The sequence below is a fragment of the Chrysemys picta genome, chromosome 12, assembly GCF_011386835.1.
Source record: "Chrysemys picta bellii isolate R12L10 chromosome 12, ASM1138683v2, whole genome shotgun sequence".
NCBI classification, from domain to species: Eukaryota; Metazoa; Chordata; order Testudines; family Emydidae; genus Chrysemys; species Chrysemys picta.
The window spans coordinates 44,283,935-44,299,989 of NC_088802.1; the positions used below are offsets into that span (position 1 = coordinate 44,283,935).

Consider the following 16,055-nt stretch of genomic DNA (forward strand, 5'->3'; position numbering starts at 1 on the left):
CTTTAGGGTGCAAATTTGCTGACGTTGGGTACATGTTGCATTTGGTTGTTAGAAATGGAAGTGAAAGCCGTAAGGGCTGAAGTGCGGAACTCCCAGCCCTACAGGCAATACGGGCGTGGAAAGGAATCCCAAAGTCTTTCCTCTTAACCTTTTATTTCCACGTGTTAACAGTTTTGGATGAATTATGTGTTGGGGTGAAACCTTGGCTGCCATTGTTCTTGCTAATTATTTCTAGCTCTGTAGTACCAAGAGGACTCAATAGAGATCAGGGCCAAGTTGTGCTGGGAGCTGAACAAATACAAAATAAGAGACTGCCCCTGCTGCGAAGTGTTTCCAATCTAAATAGGGACGGGAGACATGACAGTTGGGGGTAGGATAAAGCAGAGCTGGTCAGAAAACAGACATTTTTCCCTATGAGAAATTACTAAAAAAAATTAAAAAATCTTTGTTCAAAATTTCAGTTGAAAATTTTCAGGTTTTTCCAGAAATTCTGAACTTATAAACAACAAGAATTCTCATTTTAAATCAACTGTTTGATTTGACTTAATGTATTGTTTCACTTCATTTCTCCCCCAAAGAAACCTAAAGGAAGCAATCCACATCCAAACAAAACTAACATTTTCATTTCATTTTGAAACGTTGATTCAAAATAAAAAAAAAATTCATCTCAAATTTGCCTGCAGGAAAACACACACATTTCACTGGAATTTTCCCACAAAGCTTCAGTTTCAATTACACATTGTTCAGCAGCAGGAAAGCTTTCCACACTAAACCTTTCAACCAGAACTAAGACAAAGTTAAAACATTAAGAGGCATGTGGTGCCACTGGATGAGTTCATTTTCTGCGGCTGTTATTGCTGATGAAATTCATTTTCTGTAAGGCTAGGCTGGGTCACTGGGCAGCAGGGAGGTGGTTTACACACTGCCCAGGGCAGATCTGCCAAATGAGAGAAGCTGGGAATATTGGCATGTTTAAAATGAAGGGTTTGATGGTGGAAATCCACACACATTTCAGGAACTCCTTGCTACTGCAGCTTCCGTTTTCCACCAGACCCTGTAATCGGTCATGGAGCAAGTGTCACCAAACAAAAATAGAAACACCCCAACCATGGCAAGCAAACCATCATGCACTGAGCCACTTCCCCCTTAGCCTTTCCCGAGGGAAGTGAAGTAGTGTAGATAAGCGGAACTCTTGCAGTGAAAGAACTAGTTAGAGAGTCTGTTTCATTGCTAACGCCTAAAGGAGAAACCCGGACCTGGGGCTTCCTAGGAACACGAAGGATTTTCCTGGACAGAGACTCCCCTGGAATCAACGTCCCACCCGGCTGTGGGGAGAGGCAGAACAATGAGGATTTTCCCCATTCTGGGTTGGATGCTTTTCCCAGGTAAGGCAGCAGTGAGCGGCGTATGCCCCAGCAGAACCAGCCAGCGTTGTTCTCCTCGGGCCCGTCGCACACCCACGTGTGTGTTATCGGCGAGCAGCTGATGAGGGGGGATTCTAGGAACGGCCCCTGAGCCTGCAGGCAGGGCCGGATCCAAGCACCAGCTTGGCAAGCAGGTGCTTGGGGCGGCCACTTCGGAGAGGGGCGGCAGGTCCAGCCATTCGGCAGCAATTCAGGGGATGGTCCCTCACTCCCGCTCGGAGCGAAGGACCTTCTGCCAAATTGCCATCGGGATCTCGCCTTTTTTTTTTTTTTTTTTTTTTGGCTACTTGGGGTGGCCAAAACCCTGGAGCCAGCCCTGCCTGCAGGACCCCAGAGCACCGCTCCCGGAGACTGGGATTTTGTGCCTTTGTAAAGTACCTGCCTCTCGCTCGGGGCCTGTATCATTTGAACGGCTCCTCGCGGTTCGTGTAGCTGCTCGGTCAATAGGAGTTTGTTTGCAGAGCTCCCCTGGTGCTAAAGCTACTGCAGGTTGGTGCTTTACATTTGTAAGTGACCAAAAACTTCCCAGCCCAGAAGGGGACAACGGGAGTGTCCCGGAGTCTCTCTGTGGCCATGAAGAGTCTGTGTAAGGTACATTGGCCCCCACATTTTTCCCGTGATGCTCAATCAGGGGGTTACGGGGTGTCCAGACTTGCAGCCCCTATGATCCTGCAAACACGTTTTCTGCTGTGGTTTATTCTGAGCGCCAGCCGCCCGCTGCGCTTCCTGCAGAGCGGATCCTTCTCTCTGCCCCGGCTCAGGAATTGGGGGAGGGGAAACTCCCCTGGGGGGGGGGTGTCTCTCCCCGGGAGTTGGTGATGATGGACCCAGCACGAAGGAAGGGGACCAGGGATCCCGCTGACCCAGTTTCACGTCATGGACTCTGAGAGGAGGGGGGGGTTAGCGGAAACCTGCCCCTGTCTGGGGGGGGGGGCAGTGATTGTTGGGGGGTTATTGCCCGGCCGGCCATGAGGCGGGTCCCTCCATCTCTCCGCAGTGCCCGGCTCCTCTCCTCGGGTCACGGGTCAGAGGCTCAGGTGGCGCCACAACGTTCCCCGGGGCGCTGGGGGCATTTTGTGTTTGTTCCGATGGAAACGGGGCCCGGGTCTCACTGTCTCTGTCTCTCGCAGGCTGCTGGGCGGTGACGGGCCCCGGGGCAGTGCGCGGCCCCCCGGGCGGGTCGGTGGCTGTGCGGTGCCGGTACCGGACGGGCTATGAGCGTTATCAGAAGTTCTGGTGCCGGGAAGGAGGCTTGTTCTGGTCCAACGGGCTTCACATCGTTGAGACCGATGGGTCGGAGGCGGAGGTGACGCGGGACAGAGTCTCCATCCGAGACAATCACACCCAGCGCGTGTTCACTGTGACCCTGGACAACCTGACACGGGCAGACGCCGGCACGTACCACTGCGGGGTAGGGAGACGTGGGCTTCTTGATCTCAGGGCCACTGTGGAAGTCACCGTCTCCCCAGGTAAATCCCGGCGCCGCTCTTCGAGGGAACGCGGGAGTGCGGGGCCCGCAGCCAGGCAGGCCGGTGTCCGGCGCTCTGGACACACAAAACCTCTGGGCTCTGCGGGGCTGCAGCACAAGAGATGTGTGCGGAGCGGGGTGGGGGGACACCAGGGTGTCAATTAAGGCGCTGCCCTGGGGAGTGAATTTTAGGTCCAGGCCAGTTTCCTAGTGCCCCGGCCAGCGCTCGCCCCGGGGAACACGGTGAGCGCCCCTCCCGGCAGCACCTGTAAATAACACAGCAGGGCAGTTTCTTCCTGCTCTGGGCTGTGTTCCACGTGTGGAGGGGGGTTTGCAGCGGGGGAAGGGGCTCTGCTTTCACCCTGGGCAGTTCTCATCATAGATCGTGTGTGTCCCGCCCTCGTCTGGAGCCTGCGGACTAGTGTTACTCACTGAGCTCCCAGTCACTCGCTGGGATTTAAGGGGGAACCGTGATGGGTGACGCCGCTTTGGTTCCCGAGGATGGGGCTGTTAGTGCCCTGGGGGACTCCTCGTGAACCGGGAGAGGTCAGGAGCTGGCAGCGGTGGGGTCTGAGTATCATTGTTGCTAACAGGAATGGGGAAGTTCCAAGTGAATAAAAGACTAGCAGTGAAGGTCAAACACTGTAACAGGGTTAAGAAAAGAACTAGATAAGTTCATGGAGGATGGGTCCATCAGTGGCTATTAGCCAGGATGGGAGGGATGGTTTCCCTCGCCTCTGTTTGCCAGAAGCTGGGAATGGGCGACGGATCACTTGATAATTACTGGTTCTGTTCATTTCTTCTGAAGCACCAGGCAGTGGTCACTGCCGAATGACAGGATACTAGGCTAGATGAACCATTGGTCTGACTCGTATGGCCATTCTTATGTTCTTAGGGGAGGGCTGATGTTCTGTGGGGACCAGCCCCCACAATTTGTGCCCTACCCCACTGGTTAAGGGGAAATATAAATATTGGCCCTGCCCTTTAGTTCCCCCCCCCAAACCCAATACACAAATCTCACATTCATAAAGAATTCCCATTAGTGGAGTCCAATTCCAGCCCTGAAATCTACATGGATTGACTTGTGATCCTTGATCCTGACAGGTTGCACCCCCCAGTGCAGACAGTGCCCCCCAGGAAGGAGCGTACTAAGGTGCATTGTTTATTTACCGTGGCAGGGAAATGAGTAACCAGTGTCTCTTCCAGGCAGGAGGCTCTGCCCTGATTCAGCATCTGGAGGCAGAGACTCCTCATTGCACTTAAACCAGATAAAGGGGCATGAGTGAAAACCAGAGACAGTTTACACATTTTCTAAAAAGCTGTCGATTCTGGCAGCTTTCACCAGCCGACGCCCTGTTCCCTGGCTGCTTTCATCTTGCAGTCGCTGCTGTGGGTACCAGCCAGAGAGAGAGGGGCAAAGAGAACAGCGAGGGTGGATGTACTAACTCTGTTGCTGGAGTGTTAGTTCAGCAAAGCATGGGCTGGCCAGAGGTGAAGAATCTGTGGATAAAATTCTGTGCTCTGCCTCTGGGCGCCGCATCCCAGTGGGAGGGGGGCAAAGATGGCTTTAAGTCACCCGGGCATCTTTCCAGTTCTGAGTTGTCACATGCACTAGGCAGAGGAGTGGCTGCTCTAATTTCCAACAGTTTGTCCCCAGGGGCTGCCCATGTGCTACTCTGCATCCCCCAGAAGCAGAGAGTTTCTATGGCCCTAAGTGACAGAGAGACATATGCCCCCAGCCCGGCATTCATACTCCAGGCCAATGTTTTCAGTGGTGGGAGGCAGCAAAGAGCCACTTGTTGCAGCCTGATGCAGGTCTTATGCTGGGGCAATTCTGCCCTGGTGACTGCAGGGCTTTCCTGGCCCCTCTAGCCCACCGGAGCAGCCTGCAGGGGCCTCGGCAGAGAGGAGAATCCCTCCCCTGTGTCTCTTGAAGCCTAAACCTTGTTTTTAGGAACAAGAATGTTTAGTAGCACTGAGAAAACGGCCTTTCGTCCTGGGGAATCTGATTTACTGAGTCTGTTTTATCAACAGCTAATTCTTCCCCACCCCCAACAGAAAGGTCATTATCAGCGACAGATAATTCTTCCCCTAATTCAACAGAAAGGTCATCAACGACAGTGCAACCAGCTTCTTCTTCCACGTCAAAATCTACTTCCATCTCCTCCACTGCTGAGAAAGGGAAATCCAGCTTCTCCAGTGACCAGGACATCACTGCCTTCATGTGAGTACCAGTGCTCCAGCCAGAGTCACTTATGGGTGCGTCTACACTGCAGCTGGGTGCGAGCTCCCAGCCTGGGTACACAGACTTGTGATCGTGGGGCTTGCGATAATGTACTAAAAATAGCTGTGCAGACATTGGGGCCTGGGCTCTCGAGCTCACGCCTGACCCCTAGGCGTGATGACAGCCCAGACCCCAGATTCTAAGCAACAGCTACTTTTAGCACACTAGGGTGAGCTCCCACTACACAAGGAGGTCTGCCTGGGCTAGAAGGATCACTCCCAGCTGCAGAGTAAACATACCCTATGGGCTGCCAGCTCACTAGAACCAGTGCAACGTCAGGGTGTATAGACCCCCTTACTTTTCCTTCACAGTTCAGTATTGCGTTTCACCCGGCATCATGTCTGAGCCCGGACAAATCACAACTTGTGTCTGCCTCTGCACATGAGCTCTCTGATCTGTGAGGCCAGGACACTAAACCCTGCTCCTCTGTCTTCTCTCATTTCCCCCCTACAGCCTAAACCATGAGCTCTCTCCCTGGGATGTGGTGCTGTATGGGCTAAACCCTACGGAACGGTCAATTCTGCCTGGGCTACAGCTCGGAGGAACAAGTGAAGATCTTCTGGACTAGAACTGTGACCCCTCTTCCTTCTCTGCAGTTCAGTGGGGCTGCTCATGTGCTTAAAATGATGCACGAGCTTAGCTCTGTCAGGTCACATCTGATTACAACCCTCCCCCATTAAACCACTAAGATGTGCGTGCCCTGCCTGCTGGGAAAGCCATGGGGTCATACTGCTGTAACCATCGCCCTTCCTCATTCATTTCCCTCCTCACAGCTTGTTCCTCCCACTTCCTGCACCACGCCTGAGAGTCTGCCCCTGCAAGCAGTAGGCACGTGAGCCATTTGAGTCACATGACTAGTCCCATGGACATCTACATCCTGGTCTATACAATCTATTCCTGATAAAGAGTCAGCAAAGGGTGCAGCGAATCAGCACTGAACAAGCTCCTGCTGTAGACAAGCTGCAAGATCTAGAGCCAAAATATTTCAAACTAAGAATTTTAAAAATCGAATGATCTTTTCCCCGTATATTTTGTTCACTTTTTGAGCTCTGTGCATCTTCCAGAATGAAAGCCGAAGGGGCATCCTTACTTATTTACATTGGAATTTAAAACAATGCATGGAAACATCTCTGTTGGTCTTAGGTATGATCTGACGCTGTCCCTTTAAACAAAAGAAGATTTCTATCAGCTAAAATTAAAAGTGGATTAAAACTACAGAATCCCTGGCACCAGGAAAAAACCTAGTGGAAACCAAAATGTCTCAGGCCTTTATCCTGCAAACCCTTCCACATACTTGCTTAACTTTAAGCATGTTTAGAACATTAAGTATTTGCTTAAAATGTTTGTAGGATTGGAGCTGAAAATAGCAAAGAATTAACAAAAGTCACCACAAGTTAGTTAAAGCTCATATTTATCAGCTGTGCCAGAGAGGCTGCTGCTCATTTCTGCTCATCTCAAAGACAAGACTAAAAAAAGGGGCAGAGGAAGTTAGTTACGTAGCTGGCTATGCACATTCCCATGCTGCGTGAGATAGTGTCCAGATAAAATCCTCTGCATGATAAATGAGCCAGGAGGTGGGGGAAATCACCAGACTAACGCAGCTTTGGGCATCCTTAAACTTGCCCCACCCAGCATCAGCTACAATATTAGTGTCAGCTGGGCAGGAGGGGGTGGCTGGGTGTGACCAACCCACTCGTAGGGATCCAGACAAAGCTTCACCCTCAAAGTTTCTATGACCTGGGCAGACAACAAAGGGGTGGAGGATAATATTATCTACGAATAAAGGTGCTGATACAGCTAGAGCAGGCTAAAAATAAACGTGACATTATCTCCTCCAATGCACCAAGCCCTGGCCTGTGTCTCGTTCCCCCACATGCACAGGGCGCAGACCATGCCTGCTGCATCAGACTCTTCCTACAGACTGCACCATCTTGCTGGCTACTCACGTTTGTATCTGATACAGGTGCTAAACTCATTTGATAGGTGACCTGAGTTAGATTTAGCCCGGACTAGGATATTAATCTGCTGGACCCCGTGGGCCTGGTGCAAACAAACAGCTGCTCCTGGCTGAATTAGCAGTAGAAGGAGAAAGTGGGAAACAGACATTCTCTCTTTTTCCAACAGGGACCCAGACCCAGACATCCTCCTCCGCATCCTGCTACCATGCGTCCTGCTGCTTCTCATTTTGTTTCTGCTCGCTGCTGTGATGTTGGTGAGACTGTCCAAGAAGAGGAAGAAAGGTAAGTGAAATCCTGCATGTGTCCTCCAATGAGTCGTGTTTCAGATCCTTGCTGCTTCACTCCCTCCCTCCCTCTTCCCAAATGGGAAAGTCCAGAACTCCACTAAGCACAGGGGCTGGAAATAGGGGTGCTGCCCCACCCCCTGGCTTTAAGTGGTTTCCATCATATACAGGGGTTTACAGTTTGCTTCAATGGCTCTCAGCACCCCCACTATACACATTGTTCCAGCGCCCCTGCCATTAAGGTAGGGTTACCATACGTCCGGATTTTCCTGAACATGTCCGGCTTTTTGGTCCTCAAATCCCCATCCGGGGGGAAATTCCAAAAAGCTGGACATGTCTGGGAAAATAGGGAGGGGTCGTGGGGCTTGGATCCGGGCTGGAGCCGCTGGGGGCAGAGCTGGAGCCACTGGGGCCGGCGGTGCTCGGCCGCCAGCCGGCGCCGCTCACCCGGGGCCGGGGCCGGTGCTGGGGCTGGTGCCAGACGGGCTGGTGCCCCGGGGCCCGATCTGAGCTGGAGTCGCCGGGGCCGGAGCCACTCAGCCGGTGCCCCGGGGCCGGAACCGCTCGGCTGGGGCCGGTGTCCGTGCCCCGGGGCCCAAGCCGAGCTGGAGCAGCCGGGGCAGGCCGGAGCCGCTCAGCTGGGAGGCCGGACTGGGCCGCGCCACCTCGTGCCCCCGCTGCTCCAGCCCCAGCTTACCTGCTGCCTGCCTTTTTCAGGCTTCCCGCGAACATTTGATTCGCAGGAAGCAGGGGAGGGGGAGGAGCAGGGGGGCGGAGCATCCAGGGGAGGGGCGGAGTTGGGGCAGGGATTTTGGGAAAGGGGCGGAGTTGGGATGGGGCCAGGGCCCCTTGGTGTGTCCTCTTTTTGTTATTTTAAAATATGGTAACCCTAATTAAGGGCTTGTCTCCATTGCACTCTGGATCGGCAGGCAGCAATCCATCCAGCGGGGGTTGATTTATCGCGTCTACTCTAGATGCGATAAATCGACCGCCGTGCGCTCTCCCATCGACTCCACCAGGGCAAGAGGTGCAGGCAGAGTAAACGGGAGAGCATCAGCCATCAACTTACCGCAGTGAAGACACCGCGGTAAGTAGATCTAAGTACGTCGACTTCAGCTACGTTATTCACGTAGCTGAAGTGGCGTAACTTAGATCGACACTCCTCCCCCCTCCCCCCCCCCCCCGTGTGGACCAGGCCTTAGTGACTTCTCTGCTTATTGCACCCTGCTGAGCTCGACAGAGCACGTCTGAAATGAATGAGAGCCCCACGGGCAACATTGTCCAAAGCTGCAAAGAACTCTGGTTATGGTGTTTGTTCTACATCTCGGCTGGAGCTGGGCAGAGTTTTACCACCCAAACTATTTTTCAGAGAGAAATGCAGACTCAGCAACACCAATATTTGGGTTTTTCAATTTGAAACAAATTCTTCTTTCAAAAATTGTGTAAAAACCAATCAAATGTTGAAAATAGTCAAAACTGAAGAGAAACGTTTCAATTTTATCTAAACAAAACATTTCATTTAACCTTAAACAAAAAGTGATTTCAATGTTTTGAAGTTGCCAGCTCCCCTATCCGTTATTTGTACAGCTCTACACTGCATATTCACACACACCCCTAATGCTGTGTAGCTGCTTACTCCATCACTGAAATCAGTGGGACTCCCTGTGGAGTAAAGGTGCTACCCTAAGTAAGGGTATCTGAGTCTGACCCTAAACACCAAGGTCTCCTTCCTTTTCACTCACTGTGTCACTGCGTGGGAGTGTGGCTTGAGAGCTCAGGTGAGCTCTGATCAGTCCAGGATCTGGCGGTGTGTGGATAGCGATGGATCATTTCAGGGTCAGTCAGTTCCACAGGATCAGCTGTTACTAAAAACATTACAGCACTCTCCGGTGATTGCCTCAGACAATGGAGCGCAGCTGTTGTCAGCTGTGGCGTTTGGGACCATTCCTGTAGAATAGACCCTTTTCATGTGGGAGCTTTTGCTTGCACCAAAGGATCTTTTCAAGTTTGGCTGTATTGATTGGATGGATGTACGCTGACATGCCCCTGTTTGGTTTGGTTCAGTAGGCGAGGTCTGCACTGAGTCGAAAGGGAAGCTGGAGTTTGGGTCAGAGGGCTGTATGGTGCAGGTGATGGAAAGCGGTCACTGACTGGGGCAGTTGGCCGGATCTCCGTTAGCGCCTAGAAAACAGACCCATTTCCTTTTGGATCAGTGGCAGGGCAGCACGGAGTTAACCTAGACTCAATGGGCTGGATTTACTGTGGCACTGCAGTTTTCACACATTTCAGGTCTTCTGAGCTCAGTGTGTGTGTGTCCCCTGAAAAACAGATACAGGTCAGCCCTGCAACGTAGAACTGCAAAGCTGTGAGAGCCGCAGTTACCCCCTTACCCATTGCGGTAACTTGGCTCTAATTCTATCTCTTTTCTGTCTCATCCAGAGCTTTCAGGAGCATCTGTGCAGAGGGACAAGAACATCAACCTGTCAAATTTGGTAAAGCAAATCATATGTCCTGGTAACATCACCTCTTAAATGCTGTCCTAGGGAGGTGTAATATCACAGGTGCGGGGGAGGGGAGTGTGACGGGTTGGGTCACAGAGACCCCCTTGGGACTGCCACCTGATGTGCTGAGCCTATCTCTGAGTCTGTTTTCCTGCCAGCTTGGGACTCCAGCACCCTGTCTTGTTGAGCCGGACACGCCAGCCTGCTGCAAACACAGACCTAGGTCTGAACCACATCCCCCAAAAGCTGCAGGCTTAACAGAAAACAACTTAAGAAGTGCTCCTGTCTCCAGCACCCAGACACCCAGTTCCCAATGGGCTCCAAACCCCAAATAAATCCATTTTACTCTGTATAAAGCTTAGTCAGACTAGCAACCTATTGCCTGAGATAGCCAATGTGCAGTTGGGTTTCAGTTCCCTGTTCTCCCCCTTGCTTCCTTTTCCTGTTTATATAGCTCAGCCACAGGGCAGGGCTCCCTGATTGCACCCAGACTGCTTTGGCTGAAAGGGGTAATACACCCGTCCACAGATTCACAGCCCAGACAAATCACTTGGTTAAAGGGACCCGCTGAAGTTCATGAAGCCAGGGTCTGCTCAGCTGCAGATACTTGGGCTCCTATTCTAGCTTCTTCCCTCTGATCAATGAGGTTTTTATTTCAGGGGTCAGAAGAGGTTTCTTATGCCACTGTGACGATTTCCACCCCCGACCAGCAGCCCATCTATGCCAACGTGGAGCAGCGCCCCAAGACAACACGCCCACCCAAGCCCCCTGAGGAAACCCTGTACAGCGCTGTGAAGCAGCCGCCCAAACACTAACCCTGGATATGAGGCGGAGTGGGGATCGGGGGCTGCATTGTCCTTATCCAAGCTGCTTGATCCCTACCTGGAAAAATTTGAAGTAACCGGGTTTAGAACCAAATCTGACCTATACAAACTCCAGGACTTACGGACACACTCAGCCTGGAACTGGAGTCTGTGGGTCTGTACAATGGACAGGTGGCCTGATGGAATTAAACAGTTGCTGTTATCTTGTGAGGAGTGAGTTCAAAGAGCCAATGGCTGGGCGTACAGACAGTGAAACTCTCCAGGATCTGTTCAGCAGGACAAGAGAGATACGTGGTTCTATGGTTACGGAGTTGTCGGATGTTTTCAGTTTAACAGGAGTTTTAAACCTTTACTTCATAAAATTCTCATTCAAGTGGCAAAATCCAAAATCCAGATCATGCACTGAGCATAATTTGACTTGTTCCTGGTCTGATGAAAAACGTACCCATTTCACAAGAAATCTAAGACACTCTGGGCTCTGTCCTTTGGCCACATTGTTGCTTCTCAAATGCTAATTGCCCAAAGATCAGTTATACAGAAGGGGTATTTGCCTACATAGTATTCTGTAACTTTCTAGTCATAACTCCATCGACAGCAGAACCCCGCCCGTTGGTGATAGGTTGTGTCTACACTGAAGCACTACAGGGTCACAGCTACACCGGTGCCGTTGCAGCCTTTCAAGTGTAGACAAGCCCCCAGTCACTATCTCCAACCACAAAACCTTAACAAGCACCTGGCTGTATTAAGGCAAAAGGAACTTGCCAAGTGCCTGGGCCACGTGACAGTCAGAGGTGCTGAGCTCTTGATAGAAACGCATATGTGGTCAGTGTTAAGGTTTTGCTTTAGCGTGCAAGTTTGCTGACGTTGGGTACATGTTGCGTTTGGTTGTTAGAAACGGAAGTGAAAGCCGTAAGGGCTGAAGTGCGGAACTCCCAGCCCTACAGGCAATACGGGCGTGGAAAGGAATCCCAAAGTCTTTCCTCTTAACCTTTTATTTCCACGTGTTAACAGTTTTGGATGAATCATGTATTGGGGTGAAACCTTGGCTGCCATTGTTCTTGCTAATTATTTCTAGCTCTGTAGTACCAAGAGGACTCAATAGAGATCAGGGCCAAGTTGTGCTGGGAGCTGAACAAATACAAAATAAGAGACTGCCCCTGCTGCGAAGTGTTTCCAATCTGAGGCCTTGGCTACACTTGCAAGTTGCAGTGCTGTAAAGCCGCCCCCAGCGCTGTAACTCACTCCCAGTCCACACTGGCAAGGCATTTGCAGCGCTGTATCTCCTTGGTTGCAGCGCTGCATGTACTCCACCTCTCCGAGAGGAATAGCAAGTGCAGCGCTGCAGCGCTGCGGCGCCAGTGTGGCCACCCAATGCGCTGTGAATGGCCTCCAACATTATTCGACAGTATCCCACAATGCCTGTTCTTGCCACTCTGGTCATCAGTTCAAACTCTACTGCCCTGGCCTCAGGTAACCAACCATGTGACCGACCCTTTACATTCCCCAGGAATTTTAAAAATCCCCTTCCTGTTTGCTCAGCCCGGCGTGGCGTGGAGTGCTATCAGCGAATCTTTCCAGGTGAACATGCCTCCACGCGCCAAGCGAGCCCCAGCATGGAGCAATGGCGAGTTGCTGGACCTCATCAGTGTTTGGGGGGAGGAAGCTGTCCAGTCCCAGCTGCGCTCCAGCCATAGGAATTACGATATCTTCGGGAAGGTATCAAAGGACATGATGGAAAGGGGCCATGACCGAGACGCCCTGCAGTGCAGGATTAAAGTCAAGGAGCTGCGGAGTGCCTACCGCAAAGCCCGCGACGCAAACGGCCGCTCGGGTGCTCCCCCCGCGACCTGCAGATTCTACAAGGAGCTGGATGCAATACTTGGGGTTAACCCCACCTCCACTCCGAGCACCACCATGGACACTTCAGAGCCGGTGTGGGGGGGGGAGGAGGAAGAGGAGGAGGAGGAGGAAAACGGGAGTGATGGTGGTGGGCCGGATGGAGACACCCCGGAATCCCTGGAGCCATGCAGCCAGGAGCTCTTCTCACACCAGGAGGATGGTAGCCAGTCGCAGCGGCCGGTACTTGGTGGAGGACAAACAGAAGAGCAGGTTCCCGGTAAGTGTTTTTATTTTTTCGGGAAGGAATTTTTTCGGTGCAGGCTCTTTGGGAGAGGAGGGTTAAGCATGCATGCCTAGATGTGGAATAGTACATTGATGTGGTTTATCACATCGCGGTAATCAGCCTCGGTAATCTCTTCGAATGTCTCATCCAGAACGTGTGCAATGTGCTTGCGCAGGTTTATAGGGAGAGTCACCGTGGTCCTTGTCCCAGCCAGGCTAACGTGTCTGCACCACTGTGCCACGAGGGGCGGGAGGACCATTGCTGCACACAGGCAAGCTGCATATGGGCCAGGGCGGAAGCCGCATTGCAGTAGAAGACCCTCCCTTGCTTCCCAGGTCACCCTCAGCAGCGAGATATCGTCCAGGACGAACTCCTGTGGAAAATGTTGGGACAGTGTTCAGTGTAGGTACCCCCTGAAGCTGTTGGCTCTCCCCAAGGCACAGAAACCCAGAGGAGAGTGCAGCCCTGAAACAATCAGTCCCCATTACTCACCATTTTGAGGCTCCCGTGGGATATGTGTGCTCTGTTTCGGACGGGAAAATTATGCTATTGTGTAGACCCTGTGTGTTTTCTACTCCTTAAGTGCGGGGGGAATCATTACTCTGTCTGGTTTAAACAATGCTGCCTCTGTTAAATGTTACATTTTTCCTATACAGCTGCATCAACCTTGAGACCTCAGCCGTCCCTCTTTTCGCCTGCTCAGAGACTGCAAAGACTCAGGAAGAGACCGCGAAAAAGCAAAGAAGATATGCGGCAAGAAGTGATGCGGCAATCTATTAAAGAGAACGAGAAGACACAGGACTGGAGGGAGAGAGAAAGCAGGATCCGCCAGGAAAACGCAGCGCACCGGCAGCAAAGCACCGCGCACCGGCAGCAAAGCACTGATAGGCTCATCAGCATCCTGGAGCGCCAAGCAGATGTTATCCAGGAGCTGGTAGCCATGCAGAAAGAGGAGCAGTACCGAAAACGCAAACACCCCCCCTCCCCACAGCCCTTGTCTCAAAACTCTTTCCGTTGTGCCCCACTGTCACCTCCAACCCACTTTCCCCAACTTCCGTGTTCTTCACGCCACCCGCTGCCTCCAACACCAGTATCTTCACCACCCAACCCTGAAGACCACGATCCTTACCCTCTGCACTCAACCCCCATCACCATGCAGTATAGCTGCCCTGAAGTGCAGCACTCACTGCACAGCACACCAGACAGGACATACACGAATCTGTGATTGTGCTGTTCCCCACTCCACCCCCTTTTTAATTTTCAATAAATATTTTTTTTTCTTTTCAATAAATGGATTCTTTGGCTTTGAAAACATTCTTTATTATTGCATAAAGTAAAAGACTCCTTAGCCCAGGAAATAAACCGGCACTGCAAGTCTGCTTGTCTGCTAAGCAGACACTGATTCCTAAAGATTGGACCTACTGCACTTCACTCCCGTGCAGGGCACCAGATATCACTGCTGGTTTTCAGCCTCAAATTGCTCCCTCAAGGCATCCCTAATCCTCGCAGCCCCGCGCTGGGCCCCTGTAATAGCCCTGCTCTCTGGCTGTGCAAATTCAGCCTCCAGGTGTTGAACCTCGGAGGTCCATGCCTGAGTGAAGCTTTCACCCCTCCCTTCACTAATATTATGGAGGGCACAGCACGCGGATATAACCGCGGGGATGCTGCTTTCGGCCAAGTCCAGCTTCCCATACAGAGATCGCCAGCGGGCCTTTAAACGGCCAAAGGCACACTCCACAGTCATTCGGCACTGGCTCAGCCTGTAGTTGAACCGTTCCTTGCCGCTGTCAAGGCTCCCTGTGTAGGGTTTCATGAGCCACGGCATTAACGGGTAAGCGGGATCTCCAAGGATCACAATGGGCATTTCAACTTCCCCTACCGTGATCTTCCGCTCTGGGAAAAAAGTCCCGGCCTGCATCTTCCTGAACAGCCAAGTGTTCCAAAAGATGCGTGCGTCATGCACCTTTCCAGGCCAGCCTGTGTTAATGTCAATGAAACACCCACGGTGATCCACAGGCGCCTGGAGAACCATAGAGAAATACCCCTTCCAATTAACGTACTCAGATCCTAGGTGGGGTGGTGCCAGAATAGGAATGTGCGTCCCATCTATCGCCCCTCCACAGTTAGGGAACCCCGTTTGTGCAAAGCCATCCACTATTTCCTGCACGTTACCCAGAGTCACGGTTCTTCTGAGTAGGATGCGATTAATGGCCTTGCAAACTTGCATCAACACGTTTCCAACGGTCGACTTTCCCACTCCAAACTGGTTTGCGACTGACCGGTAGCTGTCTGGAGTTGCCAGCTTCCAGATTGCAATAGCCACCCACTTCTCCACTGGCAGGGCAGCTCTCAATCTCATGTCCTTGCGCCGCAGGGTGGGGGCAAGCTCCTCACACAGTCCCATGAAAGTGGCTTTTCTCATCTGAAAGTTCTGCAGCCACTGCTCGTCATCCCAGACTTCCATGACAATGTGATCCCACCACTCGGTGCTTGTTTCCCGAACCCAAAAGCGGCGTTCCACGGTGCTGAGCATGTCCATGAATGCCACAAGCAATTTCGTGTCGTACGCGTTACGCGTCTCGATAGCATCGTCGGAATCCTCACCCTCACTGTCACGTTGGATCTTAAGGAATAGTTCGATAGCCAAATGTGACGTGCTGGCGAGACTCGTCAGCATACGCCTCAGCAGTTCGGACTCCATTTCCCGCACAGAAACCGTTGAAAGATGGTGCCAAAGGTGGACGGAAACAAAGGGATTTCTGGGATGTGAAGCGATGCATTACGGGGCATTGGGACAGGACCCAGAATCCCCCGCACCCACGCCCCCTTCCCACAACCCACGGCACCAGAATGGGAAAAGGTGCTCTGTGGGATAGCTGCCCATAATGCACTGCTCCCAATAGCGCTGCAATTGCCGCAAATGTGGCCACGATAGTGCGCTGGACAGCTGTCAGTGTGGACAGACTGCAGCGCTCTCCCTACTCAGCTGCACGAAGTCAGGTTTAACTCACAGCGCTGTACATCTGCAAGTGTAGCCAAGGCCTAAATAGGGACAGGAGACATGACAGTTGGGGGTAGGACAAAGCAGAGCTGGTCAGAAAACAGACATTTTTCCCTACGAGAAATTACTAAAAAAAAAAAATCTTTGTTCAAAATTTCAGTTGAAAATTTTCAGTTTTTTCCAGAAATT

The 16,055-nt window shown here is 51.9% G+C and overlaps 1 protein-coding gene across 7 annotated transcripts; it reads left to right on the forward strand.

Annotated features, from left to right (window-relative positions):
- Nucleotides 1-1,245: 1,245 nt before the first annotated feature.
- LOC135974794 (CMRF35-like molecule 5) lies at nt 1,246-14,332 on the forward strand. Of its 7 annotated transcripts, none has more exons than XM_065563482.1 (7): nt 1,246-1,385; nt 2,555-2,893; nt 4,927-5,116; nt 7,301-7,416; nt 9,858-9,910; nt 10,579-12,859; nt 13,522-14,332. In XM_065563482.1, exons 1-6 carry the CDS (start codon nt 1,346-1,348, stop codon nt 10,732-10,734), a joined length of 894 nt encoding a protein of 297 aa, XP_065419554.1. In that variant the 5' UTR covers nt 1,246-1,345; the 3' UTR covers nt 10,735-12,859; nt 13,522-14,332. The 7 variants fall into 7 exon arrangements, with proteins under 7 accessions (XP_065419554.1, XP_065419549.1, XP_065419551.1 ...); XM_065563477.1 differs by lacking the exon at nt 1,246-1,385 and adding an exon at nt 1,622-1,913; XM_065563479.1 differs by lacking the exon at nt 1,246-1,385 and adding an exon at nt 1,622-1,913 and having other exon boundaries at nt 4,996-5,116.
- Nucleotides 14,333-16,055: the final 1,723 nt, after the last annotated feature.